Consider the following 25,310-nt stretch of genomic DNA (forward strand, 5'->3'; position numbering starts at 1 on the left):
GGCAAATGGTCACACCAGATACTGACTGGTTTTTGAACCCCCCCAGACCCCCCCAATAAAGCAAAACTGCACGTTTCCGAGTGGCCTTTTATTGTGGCCAGCCTAAGGCACACCTGTGCAATAATCATGCTGTCTAATCAGCATCTTGATATGCCACACCTGTGAGGTGGGATGGATTATCTCGGCAAAGGAGAAGTGCTCACTATCACAGACTTTTTCAGATTTGTGAACAATATTTGAGATAAATGGTTATTTTGTGTATATAGAAAATGTTTTAGATCTTTGAGTTCATCTCATGAAAAATGGGAGCAAAAACAAAAGTGTTGCATTTATATTTTTGTTCAGTGTAAGTTCAGCCTCACCTTTCCCCACCACAGCAGCCGCACACCTTTAGTTAATCTGCCAAAAAGGCCACATTATTAACCCGAAAGTACACTTCAGATGCTCAAGTTCCTTGACATGCTTCACGCTTTGAAATTTCACCGATATCTGTTACGGTTCTTCAACAAAACGTTCACATATAAGAGGTTTATCTCTCATTCAGAACAATGAAAATGCTCTCCTCTCACTGATTACTGCACATCACCATGGAAACCTTTGATCTCTGGACACATCGTTAGCTCAAATATAAACACCTGTGTCATGGAACACGATGATGTCATAACTCCAACTGACATGCTCAGAGCAGCAGACTTCAGATAATGGTTAATGGTCCTGCCCTCAACAGCTCTATACGTCAATAATGGGGTGTCATCATATGCCGTTTCCATGGAGGGATGCGTATCCCTCGCCATAAAACACGATGTCGCTGTAACTCCAATGGACACAGTCCGATCGTCCCCCAAACTTCGCTTGTATATCACCGGTCCATGCCTCAACAGCTTTACGCCAAATCTGAGATCTCACCATAGGCTGTTGCCATGGAAACGCATCCCTCGCCATAAAACACGATGTCGCTGTAGCTCCAATGGACACGGTCCAGTCGTCCCACAATCTTCACCTGTATATCACCTCTCCATGCCTCAACAGCTCTACGTCAAATCTCACATCTCACCAAATGGCCCAAAACTTCACAGGTTTGGTAATGATGCAGCCATCAACGCATCTAAGCGTATTATGGGGTGTCATCAAATGCCGTTGGCATGGCGACAGATCATTCACCATCAAGTTAGTTCAGAAGTTTGCAGTTCAAATATTCTGCTGCTTTTCCAAGCCTTTTCCCTTTCTTTTCTTCTCTCATCACACATTCAAGCCCCCAGTGTTCATGTATCATTTCAATCTAAATTCTTCACTTTCTTCTTACACATTACATTTCAGCATAGCAGTTTAGCGTCAGCTTTTCAGCATAAAGCATTCCCACTAGCAATTTCTTCAGGAATTGCATTCTCTAGTTTTCTTTATCTTATTCATCTAGCAGCAATGTGTGATCTTGCAAAGACAAGAAACAAGGAATTATATACTTTGGACATCATTTGGGCATTTTTTTAAGTCACTAAAACATGTATCCTAGTAATCAATAATCAGTAGTGGTCCTTACTAATGAAAATATTTTTCTTATTTGGTTAAAACAACTTGATCTTGAAAGGCAACGCTGGTTATTTGCCATTTCTACTATTGTCAAGCCCCTCAAAAAGTCAAAAAAAACAACTATCTAATAAAGAGATAAGCCTTTAACAATTGGTCTTAAATATATAGTTTAATATATTACAAAAAAAATGGTCCTAAACCAGCTGAGCACAGTGGATCTATCTAGAAAAAGACACTCAAAAAAGAGTAAAAGCGCATTTCTTTTGGACTGCTTTCTGCTGCGAGATAATACACATTTGGTTAGTATTTCGGGCAGTATGATGGTGTTTGTGGATGTGGTTTAAAATAAACCACAGTGCTTATGATAATGAATGAACATGTCACTCAGTGTAATCATCGTGGGGCTCCTTGATGTGTTTTTAATAGTTCTTTGTGAACAATCTCTGGCTCAGAGGAATAAAGTACGCTACATGGGGATTCGGCTACACAGACAATACTCGTTGATGTGACTGAACATGGGATTTGTTGAAAGAATATAGAACAGCCGCATATCCAAAAAGCCTCTCTTTGACAAAATGGTTCCTAGTGTAAAGATTAAATATCCATGCTCTACAGATTATTTGATATTTTCAGTCATGAATGACACATTTCTTGGGTCTTTATTCTTCCCCACAAACATTAGCTGATATGTTACTTTTATCTTATTTGTTTCATTCAACTTTATGCATACTATGATCAATAAGCAAACCACTGCTTCAACAATCCCTTCTTTGGTATTTACATTTAAAGTTTTTTACTATTTGATTTGATTGAAGCTCTCAGATTCATGTGAAAAACATTTGAAAAACTACCCAAAATCAGATGGTTAAAACAACGTTTTGTAGGGGACAATGTGTTAAAGTTGTGGTATATTTGTTTAACGTCTGACACATTTCTATTAATAAAACATGTACATCTCCTACAGGATTGAGATAACAATACGTTAGGTTCCCATGGTGCTTTTTTAATTTAATTTGTGCTTTGTTGTCTCCACAGTTGTAACGTTGGCACTAATAAGAGATATTTTTAACTCCGAGCATCAAACTAATAATCCTGTGTCTGAATGAAACAACACTACAAACAGCAGACAATGTATCCCTTTCAGTGTGAGTCTCCCTCTCGCTCAGAAACCCACATGTTCTCTCACCTCCAGCATCAGAAGTGTGACTCATCACGCTGAGGCTAATATGCTGATAGTGTGCACTACCAGCAGGGTGTGTAAATTCCACACCTGTCCCATCATCCTCTCTCACTCTCCGTCACCCCTCCCTTCCCCTTGTGTGCCTTCTCTCTTCTCACACATGCTCCTCCCTCCTCTCACCCTCACCACACTCTGGATAGCTTGAGGAGCAGAGAGCAGCGCTGCCTTGCTACGAACATGCAACAGACGAACAGGCAGCAGAGACAACAGTGAGGGCCTTTCTTCTTGTTTTCCTCACAAACAGGTAAGTGGAGATTCACACCTTTCACATGCACTTTTGTGACTAGCTGCATGAAGCCTGGTAGAGGAATTTTAGATTCAATAAATAGCAATTGTTGGAATAAGAGCAGCTTATTTGAGAGTATTCATATCTGAATGTGGCGCTGCAGAATTGGTCGTAAAGAAAGATTATGTTCCCCTATTTTACTGTCTCTCTCTGTCCTTATATAACATCCAGTTTTCCTTATAACTTCACTATCTCTGATTCATGTTGTTCTCCCTTCTAGAAGAGGCCATTAATCTGAGCAGAACAATCTTTTAATAAGTGTAATAAAGTCATGTATTAAGGTGATGGCGGAGCCTTTGTGCTCCTGCTCATTTGACACTGAAGATGGATCTCCTCCTCAGGAACGAAGGAGGTGGAGTGATGACAAAAGGCTGCAGCTGCCTTTTCTTCTCATGAAGCACGGTGAAAAATGACATAATGGCATTGGAGCTCAGGTAACTTCACTTGGACACTGATACCCTTGAAACCAAAGTCTTGGGTGTGTTTACAAGATGTGTGCGGCCGCGAGAGTGTGAAATCCAAGACATTTTGAGGACACAGTCTACTCTTTGGCTAACAATAAAAGAAGTGAAGAGGAAATGAGGTAATGCTGTAATTAACACTGTGATTAGGTGTTATCTTCTCATGGAGTCCTATGTTTATAATGATGTATCTATTGCTACTTAGAGAAGGAAAGACTGAATATATGAATTGTAGTATCAAACAATGAGTTGCTGAATATTAATGTATGCCTGTATGTGCACCCAGTTTTCTCCAGATGGAGATGAGCGTGAGAGTGACTTGTTTTCCACGGAGCGGTGATTGGGCGGACTAACAGTTTATTCTGAAAACTGAGCCGTGTCCCGAGGCTCAGACAAACCATCCGAGTACAAACGATGAAGGCAGAGAATCTTCACAGCCGAGGAGGAAAGGAATATATCCTCTGTGTGAAAGGAGAAAGACGATAGCTTCAATTGAAGTTCATAAAACAACAGTTTTTTACACGCAGTTTACAAAAACAAATATAGAATAGTTTTCAGAAAGCGGAGGCCTGCATCTGGGCCAGGCGCTGTCTGTTCTGCTTTATTAATAATATTTAATCAGAGGTCAAAATGTAAGTACCTTAATCCATGTACTGTTCTTATGGACAATGTAGAGGGGCTTAACTAGTTCATTTCCATGTTATATTCCATTTGAAAAGGAAATAGTGACCTATTTACTGAACTACATTTATAGAAAAGCTTGTGTTCCTTATAACTAAGAGAACCTGAATATTTCTGCTGCACACGTGCCGTACAAGTTGCAATCATTTCCACCTTTTATACTTTCAGCACATTTTGAATGAACAAATGTAATAATTTTCTTTAATAATTGAAAAACTTCTTCCACCACTTTTTACAACGCCTATGAACATGCAGGTTAATGTATGAAATGGTTATTCATTTTTTATTTGAAAGTAATAAAGTGGGGTTTTACTTTATGACTAACTCTCGTCTTATGTTTCCACACATGTCTTATTAGAGCCCAGAGTAATATATTAAACAAATCACATCAGTTTTCTTTCCTATATTTAATGATCTCTTCTCCTGCAGTGAGCCTGGATTTCTCATTTAGTGAAATCACAGCATGAAAACAGTCAGCACATTTTACAGAAGACATTAATATGTTTGGAGGGTTAAGTATAATTGCAACATCCATTAAACCAGTAATCTCCATATGAAAACTGTATAATTATGAGTTGTATAAAGATTGTATTTTTCTTGCAGATTGAGAGATCTGCTGATGAATGTCACTCTGGGAAGACTTTTCTGAAGATGCAGAACTTAGCTCATTAGTGAGCATTGAAACTAACAAGAATTGTTCACAGTGGCTAAGTTCAGTGTCTGACATGAAAGCATGAGCTCCAGCAGACCGTCCCAACACGGAGAGGTGAGGCGAGAATGTTTTTGCATGCCAAAACACTGTACAGTAGGAAGAAGAAGAATCGCTGTTATGATGATTTTGAGTCTGTAAAAGTATTATAATTTATAAATGTATCAACTATGGATCCTCACAAAGTTTAAGAAATAACAAGAACCACAGCTTGTTAAATTCTGTGCTTTCAATCATTTTGGGATTTTAATAATGTGAACTTTAAATCCTGAGTTGTGTACTCTTGTGCCTACTGGACTGGATTCAGTGTGTCTCTGCAAAACTGGCTCAGTCCAGCAGGAACAAGAGTGACTCCTAATGTGACACCATCGTTGCTAACAAGCCTGTCCTCATCGTCCCCATTCAAAAAGAATCTAAAGGATCACGTCCCAAATGGCCACGAAAATGTTTATCACAGCACTCGGCAGCAGGTATTTTGTCAGGAGTGATAAGTTTGCGTTTCTGACCCAAAAAAATTATGCTTGCGTGTGTATCTGTGTGTGTGTGTGTGTGTGTGTGTGTGTGTGTGTATCTGTGTGTGTGTGTGTGTGTGTGTGTGTGTGTGTGTGTGTGTGTGTGTGTGTGTGTGTGTGTGTGTGTGTGTGTGTGTGTGTGTGTGTGTGTGTGTGTGTGTGTATCAGTGTGTGTCTCTGCGTCTGTGTGTATCTGTCTGTGTCTGTGTGTGTATCAGTGTGTGTCGGTGTGTCCTGATTTGTCTCCTCCTGTGTGGGAGAATGTGCCTCGGCTGCAGGTAGTCGTTATGAACAGCAGTTGATTTGTGCTGAGTAACACTTCACGTTGCCTCTCATACCTCACGCTATATTAAGCTGTCAGTGTGTCTGTAAGCTTCTTCACTAAATTGGGATCCACCGCCCCCCCCTCCCCCCTCAGTCATTATATACCTGAATGGACAGGCTGCATTAGCATAAGCAAAACTGACCATCATTAGACTTTTTACTCATTAATTTAAAAAATCTGCACACATGCGAAAATGTATATAGCCTGATCTGAAAATTGCACTCTGCAATTATATTATGTATCTGTGTATCTAACTTAATCCCTGTTGAGGAAGCATGAAGAACTTTAATTTCTTCATTAAATGTGCTCATTATCTCTGTGTCAGACAGGTAAGATATTTTCGTTTCTGAAGGTGGATCTTTTAAGGTGCACAGATTCTGGAATATATCAAAGACTGAGCCCTCGTGAGGATTGAAATACTTGCACACAATGTGGCAAATTCCTGTAGTGAAACATCAGGAGCTGTCATTCGCCTCTCAGTTTGGTTTCCATCTTGCACATACATCTTTGCCTGTTTTGTTCTAATTATGTTTATTACATTACATTACATGTTACTTGTTAGACGCTTTTATCCAAAGCGACTTTCATACTCAATACTGTGGGCAATCCCCACAGGAGCAATTTGGGGTGAAGTGTCTCAGGGAAACAACGACATGCTGACTGCAGTGGGTTTTGAACCAGTGACCCCCTGATCCCAACACCAAGGCTCTATCCACTGCGCCACACGCCATCCCTTATGTGCTATATATCCTATTTAATGTGTTTGTAATATGCTTTAAATTGTCTTGCATATTTGTCTCTTTTTAATAGCAGAGATAGTTTCTAAGAATATTGTGTCAAGACGAGGGCACAAAATGTGTCAATTTTTTTCAAAAAATGTTACCAACCTGCTCTGCATGATACATTACATTACATTGCATTTAGCTGACGCTTTTATCCAAAGCGACTTACAATAATAGATAGAGACAGATTATGCAGATTTGAGCTTTGCCTGAACCCCTCTCTATCAGTCTCAACCAGGTTTAACTTTTCAAGGTTAACTGCAGGTTTGTGTTGAATTGCATTAGATTTTACATAATGCTGCTTATTTTTTATCTTGTACACTAAATAGAGTATAGAAAGGTCAAATAATATCCCTACTATTGACTGCCACAAGAACAGTTTCGGGCCCAGTTGAGCATTTTAAAACCAGTAATAGTCCAACAGGATAATTTACAAATACTCTATTGAGATTTGTCCGCGCTGCGGATGGGGATCTCAAAGAAGTAGTAAAACAATATAACATTACTCAAAGAATACAATTCTGTAGTGCAATAAGATACAGTTTCATAAAAAGTAAGAGGTATGAAAAGCTGGCAAACAACAATACAGAACATACAGAGTAAATGTACATTACATGTCACTTTCTTTATTTGATAGAATAAACATACTTAACTTCACTGTCTTTGTGTGATAACATAAATAGTTTTAACTAGTGTTTTAATGTGGTAAAATAAAGGTACTTTATACTGTATGTGGTCAAATAAAGGTACTTTATACTGTATGTGGTCAAATAAAGGTATTTTATACTGTATGTGGTCAAATAAATGTACTTTACTTGACCGCCTATACAGTATGTGGTAAAAGAGATGTACTTTATGGTAAAAATAAAGGTACTTTGTACTTTACGTGGTAAAATAAGTGTACTTTACTTCACTGACTGCCTATATGTGGTAAATAAAATGTACTTTATATGTGGTAAATAAAATGTACTTTGTATGTGGTAAATTAAATGTACTTTGTATTTGGTAAAATAAATGTACTTATATGTGGTAAATTAAATGTTCTTTATACAGTATGTGGTAAAATAAGTGTACTTTTTAGGTGGTTCACTGCATGTATCTGCTAGTACCATAGGGCTAGTACTCTAATGTGATGAGAGGTGGTTGTAATACCCCAGATTTCCACCAGGTGGCGCCTAAACCCCCGAGTTCACCTCTCATAACAAATGAGGTAAATTAAACTCTATTAACTTCTGCTCCTCGTTAATGTGTAAGAGTTATCTTCTCTCGACACGTCACAACGTGCCGTGGTGTTTTTATCTGCAGTTGTACCTCCTGTTGGCTAAAGTGTGACATCTTTCAGGTCAGTAAAGGTAAAACATTAGTGTCTACATCGTCGGCGGGTGTGTCAGTGTGTGTATGCGTGTGAGTGTGTGTTTGGAGAAACCTAGGAAGTAAAGTTTTCGGCCAGGACGACGCCGAGACGTGAACCGTGCATTTCTTTAAGAATCTGTGATTTAAAGCTAAAACGTCGCCGAACTGCTGGGAAATGACTTGTTAACCATTTAAAACGGTGAATATGCAATTCATTCGCTTACCTTTTTTTCTAGAAACTCAGGTGAAGAAACATATTTTCCCCTGAAGTTGTGTGACTGGATTTCGCAAACGCCAAAGACCTTCCTCTTCCTCCCGTTTTCAGGAATATTTCGGCATTAGAAAAGGAAATGAGTGGGTTTTTCTCGAAAGGTGAGATTTATTTTGTCATCTTGTTACTGTTTGGTATTTGTTACCTGGGCAGATTATCGTTGATACAGTATATGTTGATACAGTGTGAGAATGAGGCAAACTAACATGCAAATGTTATGTCATTTGCACACATAGATCTCAATGTGCATGGACTCAATATACATTTACCTGAGATAGTTTCACCTTAATCACACTTTCTATTTCTTCATTTTAAAGTCGCATTTGTTGACGTTTGACACTTGTTAATGAGTATATGGGAATTATGAGGTGGATTATCTATAGTATTACCTGTTGTTACAGTGTGTGGGAATGAGCCAACCAATGACAAATGCATTTGTTATGTCGTTTGCCTACGTTTTATATCCCAGAAATAATTACATTACATACAAAGGACTCAATAGATTTCCTGTGCTAGTTTTACTCTTATTACACTTTATATTTCTTAATTTTTAACTAGCTTTTGATGACATAATGTGGATTATCTTTAGTATTACATGTTGATACAGTCTGTGGGAATGAACCAACCAATGAGAAATGCATGTCGTTTGCCTACGTTTTATATCCTGGAAATAATTACATTGCATACAGAGGACTGTAAGATTAACTGTGATAGTTTTACTCCTATTACACTTTCTATTTCTTCATTTTTACCTAGCTTAATGTGTGTTTCTACAGTGGATGCTGGCCGAGAGTTGGGGCAGTGAGTTATGCTGAGGCCTGTCTGTACATCAGGACATCAGGATGAGCTATACAGATGGATCCGGGCGCCCTGAACATAATGGAGAGGCCCGAGTTGTGCAGATCTACCCCAGGCTGCCCCGGGACACTTCCACCTACTGTCCCCTGCAGGTCAGCAGAGGGGACACGGCCAGGGCGGTCATCCACAATGCAGTGATCACTCTGGGCCTGGACGCCAGCCTGAGGTACAGCCTGCTGGAGGTGAGGAAGAGTGGCGGGGAGGAGAGGCTGCTGGAGGCCGGGGACCACCCTCTGGAGAGAGTCCTGCTGTGGCCCCGCAAGGCTCAGAGGTGGCACCCTCAGAGGGAAGGGTACTACTTCATCCTGCAGAAAGACAACAGTGCAGGCAACCAACTACAAAGCGACAGAGACGGCTACGATGACCTCTGCAACCTCCCAACTGTGACTGAGGAGAGCATCCTGAAGGCTTTACATCATCGCTTCTACAGGCTCAACATCTACACCTATGCCAGCAACATCCTCATCGCCATCAACCCCAACAAGTTCCTGCCTCTTTACTACAACCCGAAGTTTGTGAAGAAGTACGAAAACCAGCCACTGGGCAAACTGAGCCCTCATATATTTGCAATAGCAGACGTGGCTTTCCGTGCGATGCTGACCAGGCAGAAGAACCAGTGCATCGTGCTTTCTGGAGAGAGTGGCTCCGGGAAGACTGAGAGCAGCAGTTATCTCATCCACTGCCTCACCGCGCTCAGCCAGAACTCCAGCGGACTCGAACGCACCGTCCTTGGGGCCGGCCCGGTGCTCGAGGTAGGTCACTGTGATGAGAAGCACCTGCTGAAACCACAAACACCCGCATATGTTGTAGCACACTGTCAGCTCTGTAGAGGCAATAACAAGAGTGTGACACTTTCCTGCTGATTCACCATCTGTGTCAAATTTCTTTCAAACTATGTTGACAGAGGGCCAATCAACAATCAGAGAATCAAGTTATTTGTCAGTTAAATTCAGGGTTCGTACGGGTGCTGGAAATCCTTGAAAATGCTTGATATTTTATGAGGTGTTTTCAAGGATAGCCTGTATACACTTATTTCAAATGTTCCTGAATGATAGCCAATCGTCGTGGGATTTTGAGTGACGAGCCCTGCGCCAGGTGGAGTTCTGGAGGTGAAGCAGTTCAGCTAAATCTCGGTTGAACCAAGGACTGCATCGGTTTTTTTATCCTCATTTTTTTTATGGGAGAGTGTTTATTGATTACCATACCAAAGGAGTCATAAAAGAAGGACCATGCAGCATCGATATCAGGGATCAAGCTAATTCTGTCCCACTTGATAGCAGCCAGGTCGTAGAGGAAGGCTTGTTCGTCGAAATGTTTCAGTATTCGTCTGTGAGTGGTAAGGACTGGCTGTTTAATTGTGCCGCCATTACGAATGCAGCCAATAAGAAAGTGGTCACTGAGATCGCTACAGAAGACGCCAGTTTTGTACCTGTCAGGGTTATTTATGAGGATGACATCAAGGAGGGTGGTTTTTTCTGGATTTTTGGTGTCATACCGTGTAGGAGTGAGGATAATCTGCGAGAGATTAAAAGAGTCCCATTGTTTTTGGACCTGCGCAGGAGGGTTGAGCATGTCCCAGTTTAGATCCCCCAGTAGCACAAACTCAGAATGAGTGTGGGGTGCCAGGAGGGTGCTGAGAGCAGGTAGGGTACATGCTGGGGCAGAGGGTGGGCGATAGCAGCCAGCGACTGTCAGTGTAGAGCTATTTGCCAGTTTAATGTTTACGATAAGTAAGTAAGTAAGTAGTAGTAGTAGTCAAATTGTTTGGGGACAGATTTACTAGTGGCGATAGAACACTGGAGGTGTTGCTTTGTGAATATAACTACTCCACCAGCTTTAGATGATCTATCCTGCCTAAACAGCAATGCCGATGTCAGAGTCTGGGATATTCTTCTTCAGCCAAGACTCAGTGATGACAAGTACCTCCGGATTTGAGCTGTGAACGAGTACTTTTATCTGGTCCATTTTTGGCAGTAAGCTTCTAGCAATTACATGTAGAAAACCTAAAGCTTTACGAGAGCAGAAGTCAGGGAAACTCAGATCATTGTGACAAAGATTGACATCAGGGCACAGGTCAGAACTAGGGCTACATACAATAGAAGGTCCAGGATGAACATGCACATTGCCCGATATCATCAGTAGTGATACAATCAGAGCACGGCCAAGAGCTAGCAGTGAGTCACAATGCCTAGTTTGTTTTGTGCGCACATTGACAGTGGAATGTAGCGTATTCATCTTGTGTAGAGACCTCATAATCACACATGATAGTAGTGGCGGTTCGCATTTGTTATGCGCAGGAGGGGGTAGGGAGGCGGCGAATAACGCAAGGAAAAAGCAGTACAGTTTGGGATTAACCATTGTTAGTCCAGTGAAGGTAGGAAGCAGCACTCACCCAGAGGTCAACAGTCCTTGGTTGTTTATAGCATAAAGAACATCTGATTTAATGTGAGTTAGGGAAATAATCATTTGAGTATAAGTATGTGTATATAAATATGTAATTTATAACCGCTGTAAAATGCTTGAAAAGCTTGAAAATGCACCTTGAAAATGCTTGAAAAGTGCTTGAATTTGACTTTGGAAAAGGTGTAAGAACCCTGTAAATTGTCAAGCAAAACTGTCCAACATTCCCGGTTAAGGTTTCAGGATATATTTGGGTTTTATTACTGCTGCTGTATATTTCACTGTGTTATGACATCAACTACTAATAACTAAAGTCATATGCAGTAGCTTTAGTATACATTGGCAGGAAATCCGAAGTCTCAGGCTCCTCCGAAAGCACAACATACAATAAACTCAAGACATAAAAACAAGTAAAAAATAGTGCAAGAAGAAATGGAACTAAAATATAACTAAAAAACTATTTAAGAAAACACAAATTATAAATAAAAAAAGCATGCTATGAAGTTTAAGCCCCTGCGAGCACATCAGTCTGGCCCTCTTTTTTTTCTGAGACACTACGTCAGTAAACTTTAGAAATTGTCGCAAACCAGAAACCAACTTGCACGCACGTTAGTTGATTGAGAAGAGTGATTATCTGATGGTTTAACTAAGATGATTATCTGCCTTCACTGTTTCCTGCAGAGAGTCAAATGAAGCAAGTCTCATTCTGTCTTCATAGGATGATGTGAATATGAGTTGGATTATTGTGGATGTTTTTATTTCTTATTTGTTGTTTTAGGTCAGCTTTAGAGTTTTAACTGAAACTGTTTCTGTTATATCATTTCCTTTTTCGACCTCTTTATCCAAAACATAAAATGTAAAATGAAGAAAAACCTCTCCTTTTTATACAGGGAACAAAAATACATGTGTTTTGCACTTCCTTGCAACCAAACCCAGTCAGTTTAATCAACAATAACCACAAAAACGTGGTGTAGTCCAAAATGAAAAGGTACATTGTAATTGATCATGTACTGTATTTGCAAGAAAAACAACAAATGGCAAAACATAAAGGGACAAAATCTCTTCAAAGTTCCTAGACAAAGGCAAAGCAATCTGTATTGTACATGCTGAATTTTGATCATCAGGAAAACGTACAAATATCAGGGTTTGCATGGTTTGTTTTGCAATACACTTAGTCAGACATTTCATCAAATCAAAAACCCCCAAGCAGTTGCATTGTTTGTCGACCGTGAAATCAGACTTATTTTACACTCCAGTTTCGCTCTCACTCTTCTAGGTTAATAGGTCTCTTTGTTCACTATCAAATCAGCCGTGTGCTACGGTAAATGTTTCAATGAGTAACAAACAGGCCGCTTCCCTGTGTTGTGTGCTCTCTGTTCCAGTTATCTGTTGGATTGCACCAAGGTTTGACTGATACCTGATATGAGGCTAAATGCCTTAGAACTAACCAAACTTAGATTTTTATGGGAAAAACATTGCATTTCTTGACTAGGAGTCTCTTTACATTGCACAAGAACACATCTGAAAGAGGGGAAGCAAGGCATTGGTTGGTTTCAGTTCATTTAAAACACACATTGTTTTGGAAATGGCTGGCTCTTTACTTACATCTATTCCAGCTACCATTAAGTACATGCTATGTCTATCCATCAATACACAAGCTAACACAACGGATCCTGGCCTGCTTTGTTACTGAACACACACCCACAATCCCAAGGGGCCAGCCTTTCGTTGGAGAGTGGTTACAAATGGATTCTTCCTCTCTAAACAAGTCCAACAAGTTTCTCCTTGTAATACGCATTGGCTAGTATTTTTCCTGTTAACTGATCTTCCTGGAAGTGTGTTGTGTTGTGCTCTAACGTGTTCACAGAGGCAGAGATTCAGTTTAAGGAAAGAAAGTGGCGTGTTGTTTTGGTGCCATTTTTTTACCAGGGTAAATAATTAACACGATTGCTGAAGAAAGAGATTATGGCATTAAAGTTAATTATAGGTTAACACTGATGTACCACAAGTCTTTACATCAAACCTGAATATCAGTATAGGAAAAGACAGACCTATTGGAAAGATACCTGCTGTGTATTGAGTGTTTATTGGTTTGTATGATTTAGTAGTTTTGTTTTTGTTAAAATGCCTCCTGCCATCTTGGGATTTCCCTCTTATGCATGAGTAACATCCTAAGATACTTCCTTTTTATCTGAAATGACAAAACTTTTACTTTTATTCAACTTTAAGTTTATCATGCTCTTGGGGGGAGGGCATCTTCCTCTATCTGTTGACTTATCACATTTTACATCAGTATGTAGCAGAAACTGCACACGACTGTGTATCTGCAGCTGGCTTTACATTCAGTCCAGCTTTGAAATGTGTGTTTGATTTCAAAATCTGGAGAAGATCTGCAGTCAATGGCCAGCAGGTGATCGCACCTTGCTTTCTTTAAGCTTGGGTTGGTGATCAGGAAGCTGCGCTGAGCTTCACTGGGGGAATTTGCAGGGCGTTGTCTTTGAGGGAACACCAGAGGGAGAACAAGAACGTGTCAGAACAGGCTCAGCCAGGTCTGCTCTCATTCTCACCAGTGCACTCTGTCTCTGCTTCTTCTGTCTTTGATAAACTGTGTTTCAATTCAAGGATCGCAGTTCCTCTTAAATCTTAATTTCAAGGTGGAATTCGGCCACATCTTGCAGATTTGAAACCTTTTGCTATCCCGCTGTCCTCTTCTCTTTCTAAACTGACACAACGGGTGTTTCATTTTCATTGTTACACATTTTTGTGTCCTGCATTTTATTTTGCACAGGTTGCATCAGTCCTTTATTGCAATTGTCGGGTTGTTATTTGCAACTCAGGACATGTCAGGATATGTCTGGGAATATCAGATTGTATTTTATTTTACATTGTAAAGCCCCCTGAGACAAATGTATAATTTGTGATATTGGGCTATTTAAACATTATTTGATTGATTGATTGATTGATCGACATGATCCTGTCCTTAAGGCAGTCATTGATGACCGGGACATATATTGTAAGAACTAGACCAGTTATGGCCAATAAAGGGTAACTGTAACTAAGTAATGGAGTCCCAACACAATATACAGGATAAGAAAGACAGGAATGTTGTTACAATTTAATTGTAATTTGTTTGTATTTTTGGATAGGGCTTATATTATTAGCGATTATTTCCCTTATTGAGTCATTTGCTGATCTTCTCAATTGATTGAGGATTGCTTAGTTTGTAAACTGTCACAGTTTGTCACAGTTCAAAAGAAGTTGTCCATCATCTGTTGAAGTTAAACGTCACAGTTTATTCTGACAAATTGGGGATTATCCAACCTAGCCCAGTGTTTCTTGGTATTTCCCACCTTTTCAGGAGTTTCTCGAGGGTAAACCCCTGATGATAATCTTGGAATTGTCTGTGTTTACATGCAGACCAGTTCTACTTAAATGCGTCATTAGTTTCTATCTCTGTGAGGGGGGAGATGCCTTCTTCATGATGGTCTCCCTCCCACGATTTAGCCCCTGAAACGGGACGTGGCGAACACCTTTTTCCCTCCCTCTTCCAGGAGCACAGGGAGGAACATTCCTGCCTTTCAGAGTTGTACCTGTCAGAGATCAGTGCCGTGTGCAGGACAGGTCGAGCTCACTGTGCGAACGCTGCTCTGGCCTGTTTCGACACGAACATCTGCACAACTCACACTGGAATGAGGGAGAACAAAACCTTTGTAGATGCAGACTTTGCTCAATTTTTTTCTTTTGCTTTGGGAAACCTGGAATGTACAGGCGCTCATAATCCTGTTTACGTCATTTTACCTGGTGGTGACTTTAGGCGGAGTCTGTTGTGTTATTGTTCAACCTTACATACCGTCTCCAGTTACAGAATAACAATACATGCAAATGTGAGGGCAGTCATTACGTTTCCTCATGAGCTGCTACCAGGGTGCAAAATGATCCCTTTCTGTGACACTTCATGCTTTACCTGTCACTCAAAAATGATGTGGGTTTTTTTGGCTGGTGAATAAACCAAATGTACTAGCCCCTTGCATATTGTTGTCGCCATTTAGATGGTGAAAGTTTTTGTACAATATCTGCAATTGATGACTATCTTAATTTTCCATTATTCCTGCAGTTTTCTTTTCAATCAATCTTTTTTATTTCTAAGAACATTTAATTGGATCAAATGTGTTTTTAAAATTGCCAACTTTGTGTGAACAACAGAGATATGTTATTCATTTAATCAGATATCATTCATGATATGAAACAAAACAAACCATAGATACTAACTAACATGAACTCAATTAATGTAGGCAGTGCTTTATTGATTAAAGGAAACCTAAAATTATATAATAATCAATTGTAAAGATAATAATAATAATAATAATCCTTATATTTATTATAGCGCTTTATCAAAGACTCTCAAAGCGCTTTACAAATACACATTACACATACAGATCATACATGTAATGGTCATCTACTGTGGACAATACCCACAGGAGCAAATTCGGCCTGACGCAGTGGGGCGGGAGCGGGTTTCGAACTGGAGTTCCCCAACGCCCCCCTTGATCTGATGATCAAACGCACAGACCACTGCACCACCCGTCCCTAGCGGAATAGCTAAATGATAAGCCAACCGCAACAACAGAATATTACATTTCACTTGTTAGACGCTTTTATCCAAAGCGACTTACAAACATTCAGTCCTGTGGCCAATCCCCACAGGAGCAATTTGGGGTGAAGTGTCTTGCCCAGGGACACAATGACATGCTGACTGCAGTGGGACTCAAACGCGCTACCCCCTGATTCCAAGTTCAGCGCAGTATCCACTGAGCCACTGTACCCATACTGTATGTCTTACAGTTCCTTGAACTATAAAAACCCTGGAACCTGATGCATTTATTGTTGACAGAGTAAATCTGCAACAATTAGGAGATGAATTAATAATTTGATTCAAATAAAGCTAGCAAAGTAACAGGAACTTTTTAACAATTGATAAAGAGTTAGACACCTTATTATATAAAGAAAATTATCTGAATTTGAAAACCTAATTTTGGGCTCTGGGAAGATTTGATGGAGATATTTCAAAATGTTTTGAGATTTTAAAGACCTTTTAGAAGAAATAATAGTTTCAGCTGTAGTTTAGAGTCAGACCAACTTGATCTTCAATGTCTCGTCAGGTTGGTAACAGAAAAGTCTCCTGCCATGGAACATTTGATCGCTGCCCTTTCCAATGTTTAGGTGTGGGTGCCAGTGTCTGTGAGAAACATTGCTACTCTTATCTGTTTATTCAAGTGAAAACTTATGTCCACTATGTTTTAAACAGGCCTTTGGCAATGCTAAGACAGCAGAGAATAACAACTCGAGTCGCTTTGGGAAGTTCATCCAGCTCAACTATCTGGAGAGCGGTGTCATCAGAGGGTACGTCTTCATGTTTTACATTTATCTCACTGAGCTTCAGTAGTGAATCTCCCAGGCCTCTGCAGCACAGTTGATTTATTTATCAATATTTAACTTCCTATGTCATAAATGGTACAGTGTTGGCAACCACAGCAAGGCTTCGAAGGCTTTGTTGACATTCTCTTCTTGTGCGTCTGTTGCAGGGCAGTTATCGAGAAGTACCTTCTAGAAAAGTGCCGCCTGGTGTCCAGAGATCACAGGGAGAGGTATATTTGAAGCACAGAAAGCACTCCTGATTTACATTGTATTTTTTAACCTCACTTAGATTACCACCCAATTGTACCTGCACTTTGAACCTTCTAATATAAAGCAGACGACACTAAAAACTATTGTGTTCAGTGAAATGTTGTGTCAATAACAGAGCATGACTGTATTTGTGCTGCGTGACCTCTGACCCGCAGGAACTACCACGTGTTTTATTACCTGCTGGTGGGCGCGTCGAAAGAAGAGAAAGAGGAGTTTCGTCTGTTAGAGCCACAGGATTATCTCTACCTCAAGCAGGTACCTTTGATCCAAACACTTTACAGCAGCAGAGACAGGATGTGTCTTTAATTGTTATGAAAATGCAGGTAAACTGCTGGTAGATGTTTTATAGAAACAATCCCACAATATCTAGAAACTTCTCAGCAGTAAAGTCATAGTGTGTCAAAGTGCTGCCTCTGCTTTGGATTAACAGACACTCACATAACTGTAAAACTACACATTAACCAGAATTATAGAGCAACTGCTTTCACTCACAATCATTTTTATTATGTTGAGAATTTAACTCCATGTTTACATTAAAGAACTCAAACTCAACACATTTGGAAAAAACTAAAAATGTTGCTTTTAAAACTTATTAACAGGTTTGAAGAGCAACTTTAAAATGCATTATATGCAAGTTCATTTATTTATAGAGACCATAAAAAAAATAAAAAATGTTTGAGCATAGGAGATAATAGAGAATCGGATAAAACCTGAAATATTTACAGGAAAATAAATTATTTTGGATACAGTAATACAAACACATCAATAGATGTGTTAATGTTAATCGTGTTTCTACATTATCGATTTTGTGTTGACATTAACATTAGATTTACATTGTTTATTTGTGGTTATGCTTAACATTTACCCGTGTTTCTATCCGTATCCCATATGATTGTCCCTCAGGATGATCTCCATTTGGATGATAAGGAGAAACTTAGGCAAGAGTACAAGAGGCTCCATCAGGCTATGGAGATGGTTGGCTTCCTGAGCTCCACCAAGAAACAGTGAGTATGATTTCATAATGAACGACACAACTGGTATGTTGCAGGCCTTAATTAAAAGTGCTTAAGAACAATAAGGTTTAATATCTAGATTAAAACATTGCAATTGTTGAGGTTTCCTCAGTAGTTGTTACACTGCGGAGCTGCCTAATGACAATCAATCAATCAATCAATCAATGTTTATTTATATTGCCCAATATCACAAATGTTACATTTGTCTCAGTGGACTTCACAGTTTGTACAGAATATCAGTATGACAATACAATACAACAGAGGAGGGATCCCTCTCCCAGGACGGACAGATGTGCAATAGATGCTGTGTGTGAATCGAAGAGATAATACATTTCACAGCATAGGTAGACCAAATGTTTGGAAATGCATGTGTCTATAATAAGAAGATGAATCCACGAGGATGTCAACAATTCTGTGGGAGTCATCAGGGAAGTAGTATGATGAAATCAGGCAGGACCGCAGAGACAGGTTCAGCCACGACTCGAAGTCTAGGACTCAAATCAGGACTCAGGATCAGCCACGACTCAGGATCCCGGCGTAGATAGACACCAAAAAGAAATGTGGGGGTGCAGGTACAGACAGAGAGAAGGAAGAAGTAAGGTGTCCCCCGACAGTCTAAGCCAGGGATGGGCAAATGGCGGCCCGGGGGCCGCATGCAGGGCCGCCTTAACAGTCAGTGTTTACAGGGAGTTAGCTCTACCAACCGAATCATGATGTAGTTATGTGGAGTAGTTTGTTCTTTGACTTGTAGAGTTTCCACACGGCGTGCTGGTGTCAGGAACAGGTCAGAGCTTGTCAAGCAGGAGAAAAATGCAGCAAGCATTTCAGAAAGTGCCTGATGGCCTCGGGACACGGCGTACACATAAAAGCATGGCAGCACAGTTTGAAATGTGTTCAGGTGCATCCTCCTCGTGAATAACAATCTAACATCTAACAGAGCAATGTGCAGTGTGAAACACACCATATATAAAGTCAGAAACTACAGACAAAGTACAATTGTAATTAAAGTGACTTGTACAAAATGAAGCGCTTCATACATTCCTTAGCAAACACCTCCAGTGAAGTGACATACATATAGATACAGTGGAGACTTCCTTACGCTAAGTTAAGTCCATAAAATGAACTTTAAATATTCTGTAAAGGCTCATTTTGTTCTCTTCTTTCTAACTCACTGTCTCTCGACATGCATGTTGTTGCCCTAAGGAGGCATGTAATATCTATCAAGAATGTCTAACAATGTTGCTCTTAAATAAAGGACATACTGTAACTTCCTGCTTCAGCCTCCAGACCATGGTCCTGAATCCCTTTGTTTTGCATATAGGGTCGAAGCGGAAGCTCACCTGTTTCATCTGCAGGATTTATGAATGGACAGACTGAAACCTGAACCGTCCATTACTACCACTTTACTGTTTGTGTTCTCTCTGCTCTGAACGTGTCCATCGTCACTTTCTCTCTCTCGCACACTAGACCACAAACACTTAACTACTCTTATAAAATATGCAGCAAACTGTCAACACCTTACAAATCTAGGATTGAAATGTCCCATGTTTGAAATGCAAATACACAGGAAAACATCAATGTAAACACGAAATAACAGCGGCACAAAACAACTGTATTTAAGAGCTTTAAATAATATCTCAAGTGAGGCTTTCAGGGTCGAGGTATACTGTATATTAAAAAGGATATTGTGACTCAAAATGCACAGTAAGTCAAATCCAGTGTGTGCATTTCAGGCAGAAATAAACCATCTGTTTGTGTGTCTGTTTTTCTTCTACAGTATTTTTTCCATCCTCTCTGCCATCCTGCACCTGGGAAATGTGACGTACTCGCAGTCAGAAGACGCCGAAGTCCTGGAGGTCGGACCGGCAAACGTTTTGTCCACACTGTCCGACCTGCTCAAAGTACGTGTAACTGAAGTAAAACGGTTGGTTTTGTATTCTGTGTGCTAAATCGTCATCTGGATTGATTATGGAAAGTCTTTGGTTATTTTTTATAAGGCTGCACGACGTGGAAAAAATAACGTATTGCAATTATTTGACTAATATTTTAATTGCTGTATGAGTTACGATTTAGGAGGAATTGATCATTTTTGCATCTCATTCTCATGGATATATTTTAAATGATCATGTTGGGATTTTTAAAAAAATTATAAGAGGATCTGTACCAAAGATTTTTGTATTAAGTCCGTATTTCTGTAGTCCATATTGCAATTTTTATAATAATTGCAGACCCAATATTTCTATTGATCTAACACTTGGGATGAAATCACTGTCACGTCATTATATTTGCACTCTGTGTATAGAGCAACTCCTACAGATTAAATGCATCATCGCTATGCCTAAAATTAGTCCTGTATTGTTATTTCTTTAAACATGTTTCAACCTGTGCTGTTGATCAAGTACAGTCATAAGTCGTGATTTAATTTGGTATACATATTGTGTAACAGTGTAGTGGAACCCTCTGTATATTTTTCTTTCCAGGTGAAAAAGGAGCTTCTGGTGAAGACTTTGACCAAGAAGAGAGAAGTGACCGCCACGGAGAGCGTAGATTCACCGTACACACTACAAGAGGTACAGAGTTAAGATGAACTATAAACGAGGGGATGATATGTTTGATTTTGGTCTTTCGTTGAGTTAAAGCAGTAATTTGCTTTGTGTGCAACATTAGGCCTCCACAGTGCGGGACTCCATGGCGAAGTCTTTATACGGCGCTCTGTTTGACTGGATCGTCCTCCACATCAACCACGCAATGCTCAACCGACGAGACATGGAGGAGTCCGTCTCTGTAAGTAACACAGCCAAAAACTACAATACTGTCTGCTGGAATTTACGTTTTTTATCAAATGGGAGAAGGTCAAATAATGGTCCTCCTAAAAAAACAGGCTGCATGATTTTGACTTGAAACATTTTTGCCGATTGGAATTTTTTTATATATTCAAATTGTAATGGTATCATCAATTGAATAGAAAGGAAGGATCTTCGTTGTCCAAATTGTGAAATATGTGCAGAATAAGCAGAATAAAATCAGTCATATTATATTTTTACTACAAGTTCTGAGGTTCTGAATTGTCTTGTTTGTTGTTTTTAGTGTTTGTCGATCGGTGTCCTGGATATGTTTGGATTTGAGAACCTCAAGACAAACAGCTTTGAGCAGCTGTGTATCAACTACATTAATGAGAGACTGCAGTGTTACATCAACCAGCACATTTTCACGCTCAAGCAGGTATGTGTTTATTTTATTCTTTCAAGATATTCAAGAGTGGTTAGTATTCATTATTTGTTGGACCTGCAGTGGCTCATTTATTGGATATCCTAATGCCTTCATAGCCTCTGCAGTGAGTCACCAATGAGCCTGTGAAAGTCTTAAAATATTTACATTGTCTTACAGACAGATATACTAATGGTTTTGCTGGTTATTTTTTTTTAATCCAGTTGGCATTAAAGAGTCTTAAAGGTCCCATGTCATGCTTTTCTGGTTATCACCCGTCCCCTTGAGTGTTATGTAGCTTTTTCTGCATGTAAACGGTCTGCAGAGTCACAAACCCTCAAAGTACACCCTGTAGCGAGTAAAACTCTAACACAGAAAATACCTGTCTATGCTGCCCCAGAACGCCTCGTTGGAGATTTCTCTTGTTCCATTTTTTTCTTCCCATTGGACCAATCCGTGGAGCTCTTCACACACACACACTCTCTCAGCGGGAACACTGTGACGCGCTGTGGGGGTGCTAGTGGAGCCTCGCAGCAGCGCGCTTACACTGTAGGTGCGCCGCGGGTGCTAATGGAGCCTCAGCAGAGAGTGAATACACATACAGAGATGCTGTATGAGAAACCAATGTCATTTTGGAACATTGAACAATGTAAATCTATTCTAGTAGACCTCAACAATGGAATTATGATCAGTAGAAATGGCCATGACATGGGACCTTTAAAATGTGTTTGCACTGTTTGACTTTTACTAATATATAAACTTCATCAGTGCGACAGAGACAAATACATTTACCTCCTCTGAGTAACATAATTATGTATTTGGGATTGAATTATTTTCAGGAGGATTATGTGTTGGAGGGCATCACCTGGACAAAGGTCGACTACACAGACCACAGTGGCTGCAGTCAGCTGATCAGCCAGAAGTCAACAGGGCTCTTTGACCTGCTGGATAATGAGAGCAGGTGGGTGAGCCTTGCTTGTAACATTAAGTGCTATGATTTCTAAATCTAAGCATATAGTAATATTTTACAAATACATTTGAATAAGTGGTCTGTCAGGTTAGTCTTAGTAAGTCTTAGGGTAAAGAGAGGTACAGTATAGTTTTTTTTGTTAACAAATAAGTTACAAACCCTTTCCTCCAACTGTGTCAGCTATTCAATCCTTATATAGATACTGTATACATCTAGCTTTTGGATTTCATCTTCCATTTTCAAGTACCAATTAACTTAAAAAACAATTGTCTCTAAAAATCTATTTGTCATGATTCAGCTTTGTGAAGAGGAATTTACAGTTGATCCAAGAGGATTTCAAATACTTTATTTAGCTTTACTCGACACATAAAGTAATAACTTGTTTATGCTCAGAATGCTAGACAGCATTATTCTGTTACATTAAATAATAATTTCAGCATGTTTTTGTGTACCTTTCTAGTTCATCAGTTGACCATTTCTATTGCTGGTGACCTACTGTTTTCACCCAAGTCCTTCTTGTTATCGTTCCCACATACCACACTGTGTGTTGATATTGATATTCTGTCCTCCTTTGTGTTTATCTTCAGCCTTCCTGAGGGCACAGATGAAACCCTGCTGGACAAGTTGCAGCAGCAGCATCAAGACAACCCCTTCTTTGAACCCGCCTCAAATACAAAGTCAACTTTTGTCATTCAACACTTTGCTGGGAGGGTTACATATCAAATCAAGGTGGAGTTTATTTCCCACACTGCAAACATCTTTGAACAGTATGTTTTTAACAGTTGATTACCCTGAACTTTAAGTATAATTCAACTGAAAAACCAAAAAAAAGAAATTTAAAAAAAAGTAATAATAATAATTTTTATTTTATTTATTTTATTTCGATTACGTTGTTTTCGTAATCGTTGAAAGCCATAATCGTAATCGCGATTAAAATACGTTTAATTGAGCAGCCCTATATAAAAGCATTTCAGTAAGTATCCACTGTGACAGAGAGAGGGTCTGCAGTAGCCTTCTCAGATAAGCCACCGTGGGAAAAACCTGGAAAATGTTTGAACTAAGTGAATGATTAATGCTGCTCCCTTCACAAGAAGCCTGTTGTTTTCATAGTTGTGAAGACATGGAATGAATGTGGAGCTCTCTTTGTTGCAACTACAGCCAGAATAAAGGAATAACACCATGTTAATCGTGATTATTCTTGCTCTTCAGGATTTCCGGCAGAAGAACACAGAGCACATGCTTCCTGAAGTCGTGTCACTTCTACGGAGCAGCGAGAGGGCGTTCGTGCATCACTTGGTCGCGTCCAGTCCAGAAGCCCTTTTCAGATGGGGAGTGTTGCGAGCCACCATACACATCCTCACCATTTTCAAGAAATTGGGACGCAAGCGGGCAGAATCACGTGGGTAGCTTTAGTTGCAAATGGAGCCACATTTTTATTTAAAAATCTGCAGATTTGTCTTTGCAGTTATAAAATGTTTGTTTAACTGACTTTTTCTCCAAGACCCAGGTGTCCTCCACTTGATTCATGTGTTATTTTAATTCTTCTTTGAGTAATGTTCTGATGATCTACTGACTTGCTGTTTTGTCTCCACAGTATCTGCCAGAACAGGCCCACGCAAAACCCTCCGAGAGATTAAACAGAGCAGCTCTGCTGTGGACAGGCTGTCCAGGTACATTTAATACACTGGTGCATTGAAAAATTGAAAATTGATTTTACTGCCACTGACATGTCTCCGTTTAAATAGTTATATATATTTGATACAACAAGATGCATTCAATCTGACTATACTTGTTGAATCAGGCAGGGTTTCTTTGTTTCAAATTCAGATCCGTTTTTAAAAAAGGTCTGACATATTAAAAGTACACAACCTCTCCTGACCTAGAGGGAACAATGTATGTTGCTTACAAATAATGAACACCTGTAAACATGTGCTCAGAGTTGAGCCGCTCCTCCTTCGCGTCGAAAGGAGCCAGTTGAGGTGGTTCGGGCACCTAGTTAGGATGCCACCTGGGCGCCTCCCTAGGGAGGTGTTCCAGGCACGTCCAGCTGGGAAGAGACCAAGGGGTAGACCTAGGACCAGGTGGAGGGATTATATCTCTTCGCTGGCCTGGGAGCGCCTTGGGATCCCCCAGTCAGAGCTGGTTGATGTCGCCAGGGAAAAGAAAGTTTGGGGCTCTCTGCTGGAACTGCTACCCCTGCGACCCGACCACGGATAAGCGGGAGAAGATGGATGTAAACATGTGCTTATCAAAAACAAAATATACACTTAAAATCTCTCTCTCTGACGTTTTCAGCCACAGTCTGACTCTGGATTTCTCCTTTGATCGCTCTGATGAACATCCTCTCGATGTATTCGAAGACATCTTTGCCAATTATGAAAAAAGAAAGTAAGTGGGCATAGGGCTTGAGTTTAAACAGACTTCACACACATTATCTTCAAAGCTGTTTATTGTATCGAGCTGTACTTTGTGTGTATTTTCTGCAGGAAAATTCGCAGCGGTCGACAGAAGCAGCTCATTCCAAAGGTGAGTCTTTAACGATAAGTGCAGTGTTAGCTTTTAAAGTAATTTTAAAAAGCATAGATGCTTGTGATTGTTTTATTTTGTTTTGTTTATTTTTCACTTCATACATCTCTGTGTGTTTATCCATCTATCATCTATGGGTCCATCAAAAGCTCACAGACGTTATCATGTCTCTTTGAACAGAACCTCATGGATTTGAAGTCCCTCCGTCATATCGTTGGTGTCACCGCACATGACAGAACCAGCAAATATATTTTCCACCCTCACCGTAAGACAAAACCTCCGACAGTCGCCGCCCAGTTTCAGGTTTGTACCTCTGCCGACTAATATCCATGCTCTGTTTCATAATCTTAAATCATGACATAATGTGAGGAACATGAATCCAGTAGGGAATGTAGATTGTAACTTGGATAAAACTAAAGCACTATGAATAAATATTAATCGGCAGGCAAACAATATAACTTTTGCATCTCTTTAAACCACACAAATGTTACTCCTAAGAGGAAA

At 39.9% G+C, this 25,310-nt stretch overlaps 1 protein-coding gene across 9 annotated transcripts in view; it reads left to right on the plus strand.

Moving 5' to 3' along the window:
- Positions 1-7,732: 7,732 nt before the first annotated feature.
- myo9b (myosin IXb) overlaps positions 7,733-25,310 on the plus strand; it is a 30,259-nt gene continuing 12,681 nt past the window's right edge. For 3 of the 9 annotated variants that reach the window (XM_034209751.1, XM_034209752.1, XM_034209753.1), the window contains exons 1-17: positions 7,883-8,248; positions 8,924-9,757; positions 16,711-16,805; positions 16,988-17,050; positions 17,246-17,345; positions 17,994-18,094; positions 19,881-20,004; positions 20,584-20,673; positions 20,771-20,887; positions 21,191-21,325; positions 22,150-22,271; positions 22,868-23,009; positions 23,490-23,679; positions 23,875-23,950; positions 24,576-24,668; positions 24,767-24,806; positions 24,987-25,109. In XM_034209751.1, the coding sequence (XP_034065642.1) occupies positions 8,990-9,757; positions 16,711-16,805; positions 16,988-17,050; positions 17,246-17,345; positions 17,994-18,094; positions 19,881-20,004; positions 20,584-20,673; positions 20,771-20,887; positions 21,191-21,325; positions 22,150-22,271; positions 22,868-23,009; positions 23,490-23,679; positions 23,875-23,950; positions 24,576-24,668; positions 24,767-24,806; positions 24,987-25,109 (2,379 nt within the window). In that variant the 5' untranslated portion in view covers positions 7,883-8,248; positions 8,924-8,989. The other 6 variants (XM_034209749.1, XM_034209754.1, XM_034209709.1 and 3 more) reach the window with 5 other exon arrangements.

Source organism: Gymnodraco acuticeps, unplaced genomic scaffold (genome assembly GCF_902827175.1).
Source record: "Gymnodraco acuticeps unplaced genomic scaffold, fGymAcu1.1, whole genome shotgun sequence".
NCBI classification, from domain to species: Eukaryota; Metazoa; Chordata; class Actinopteri; order Perciformes; family Bathydraconidae; genus Gymnodraco; species Gymnodraco acuticeps.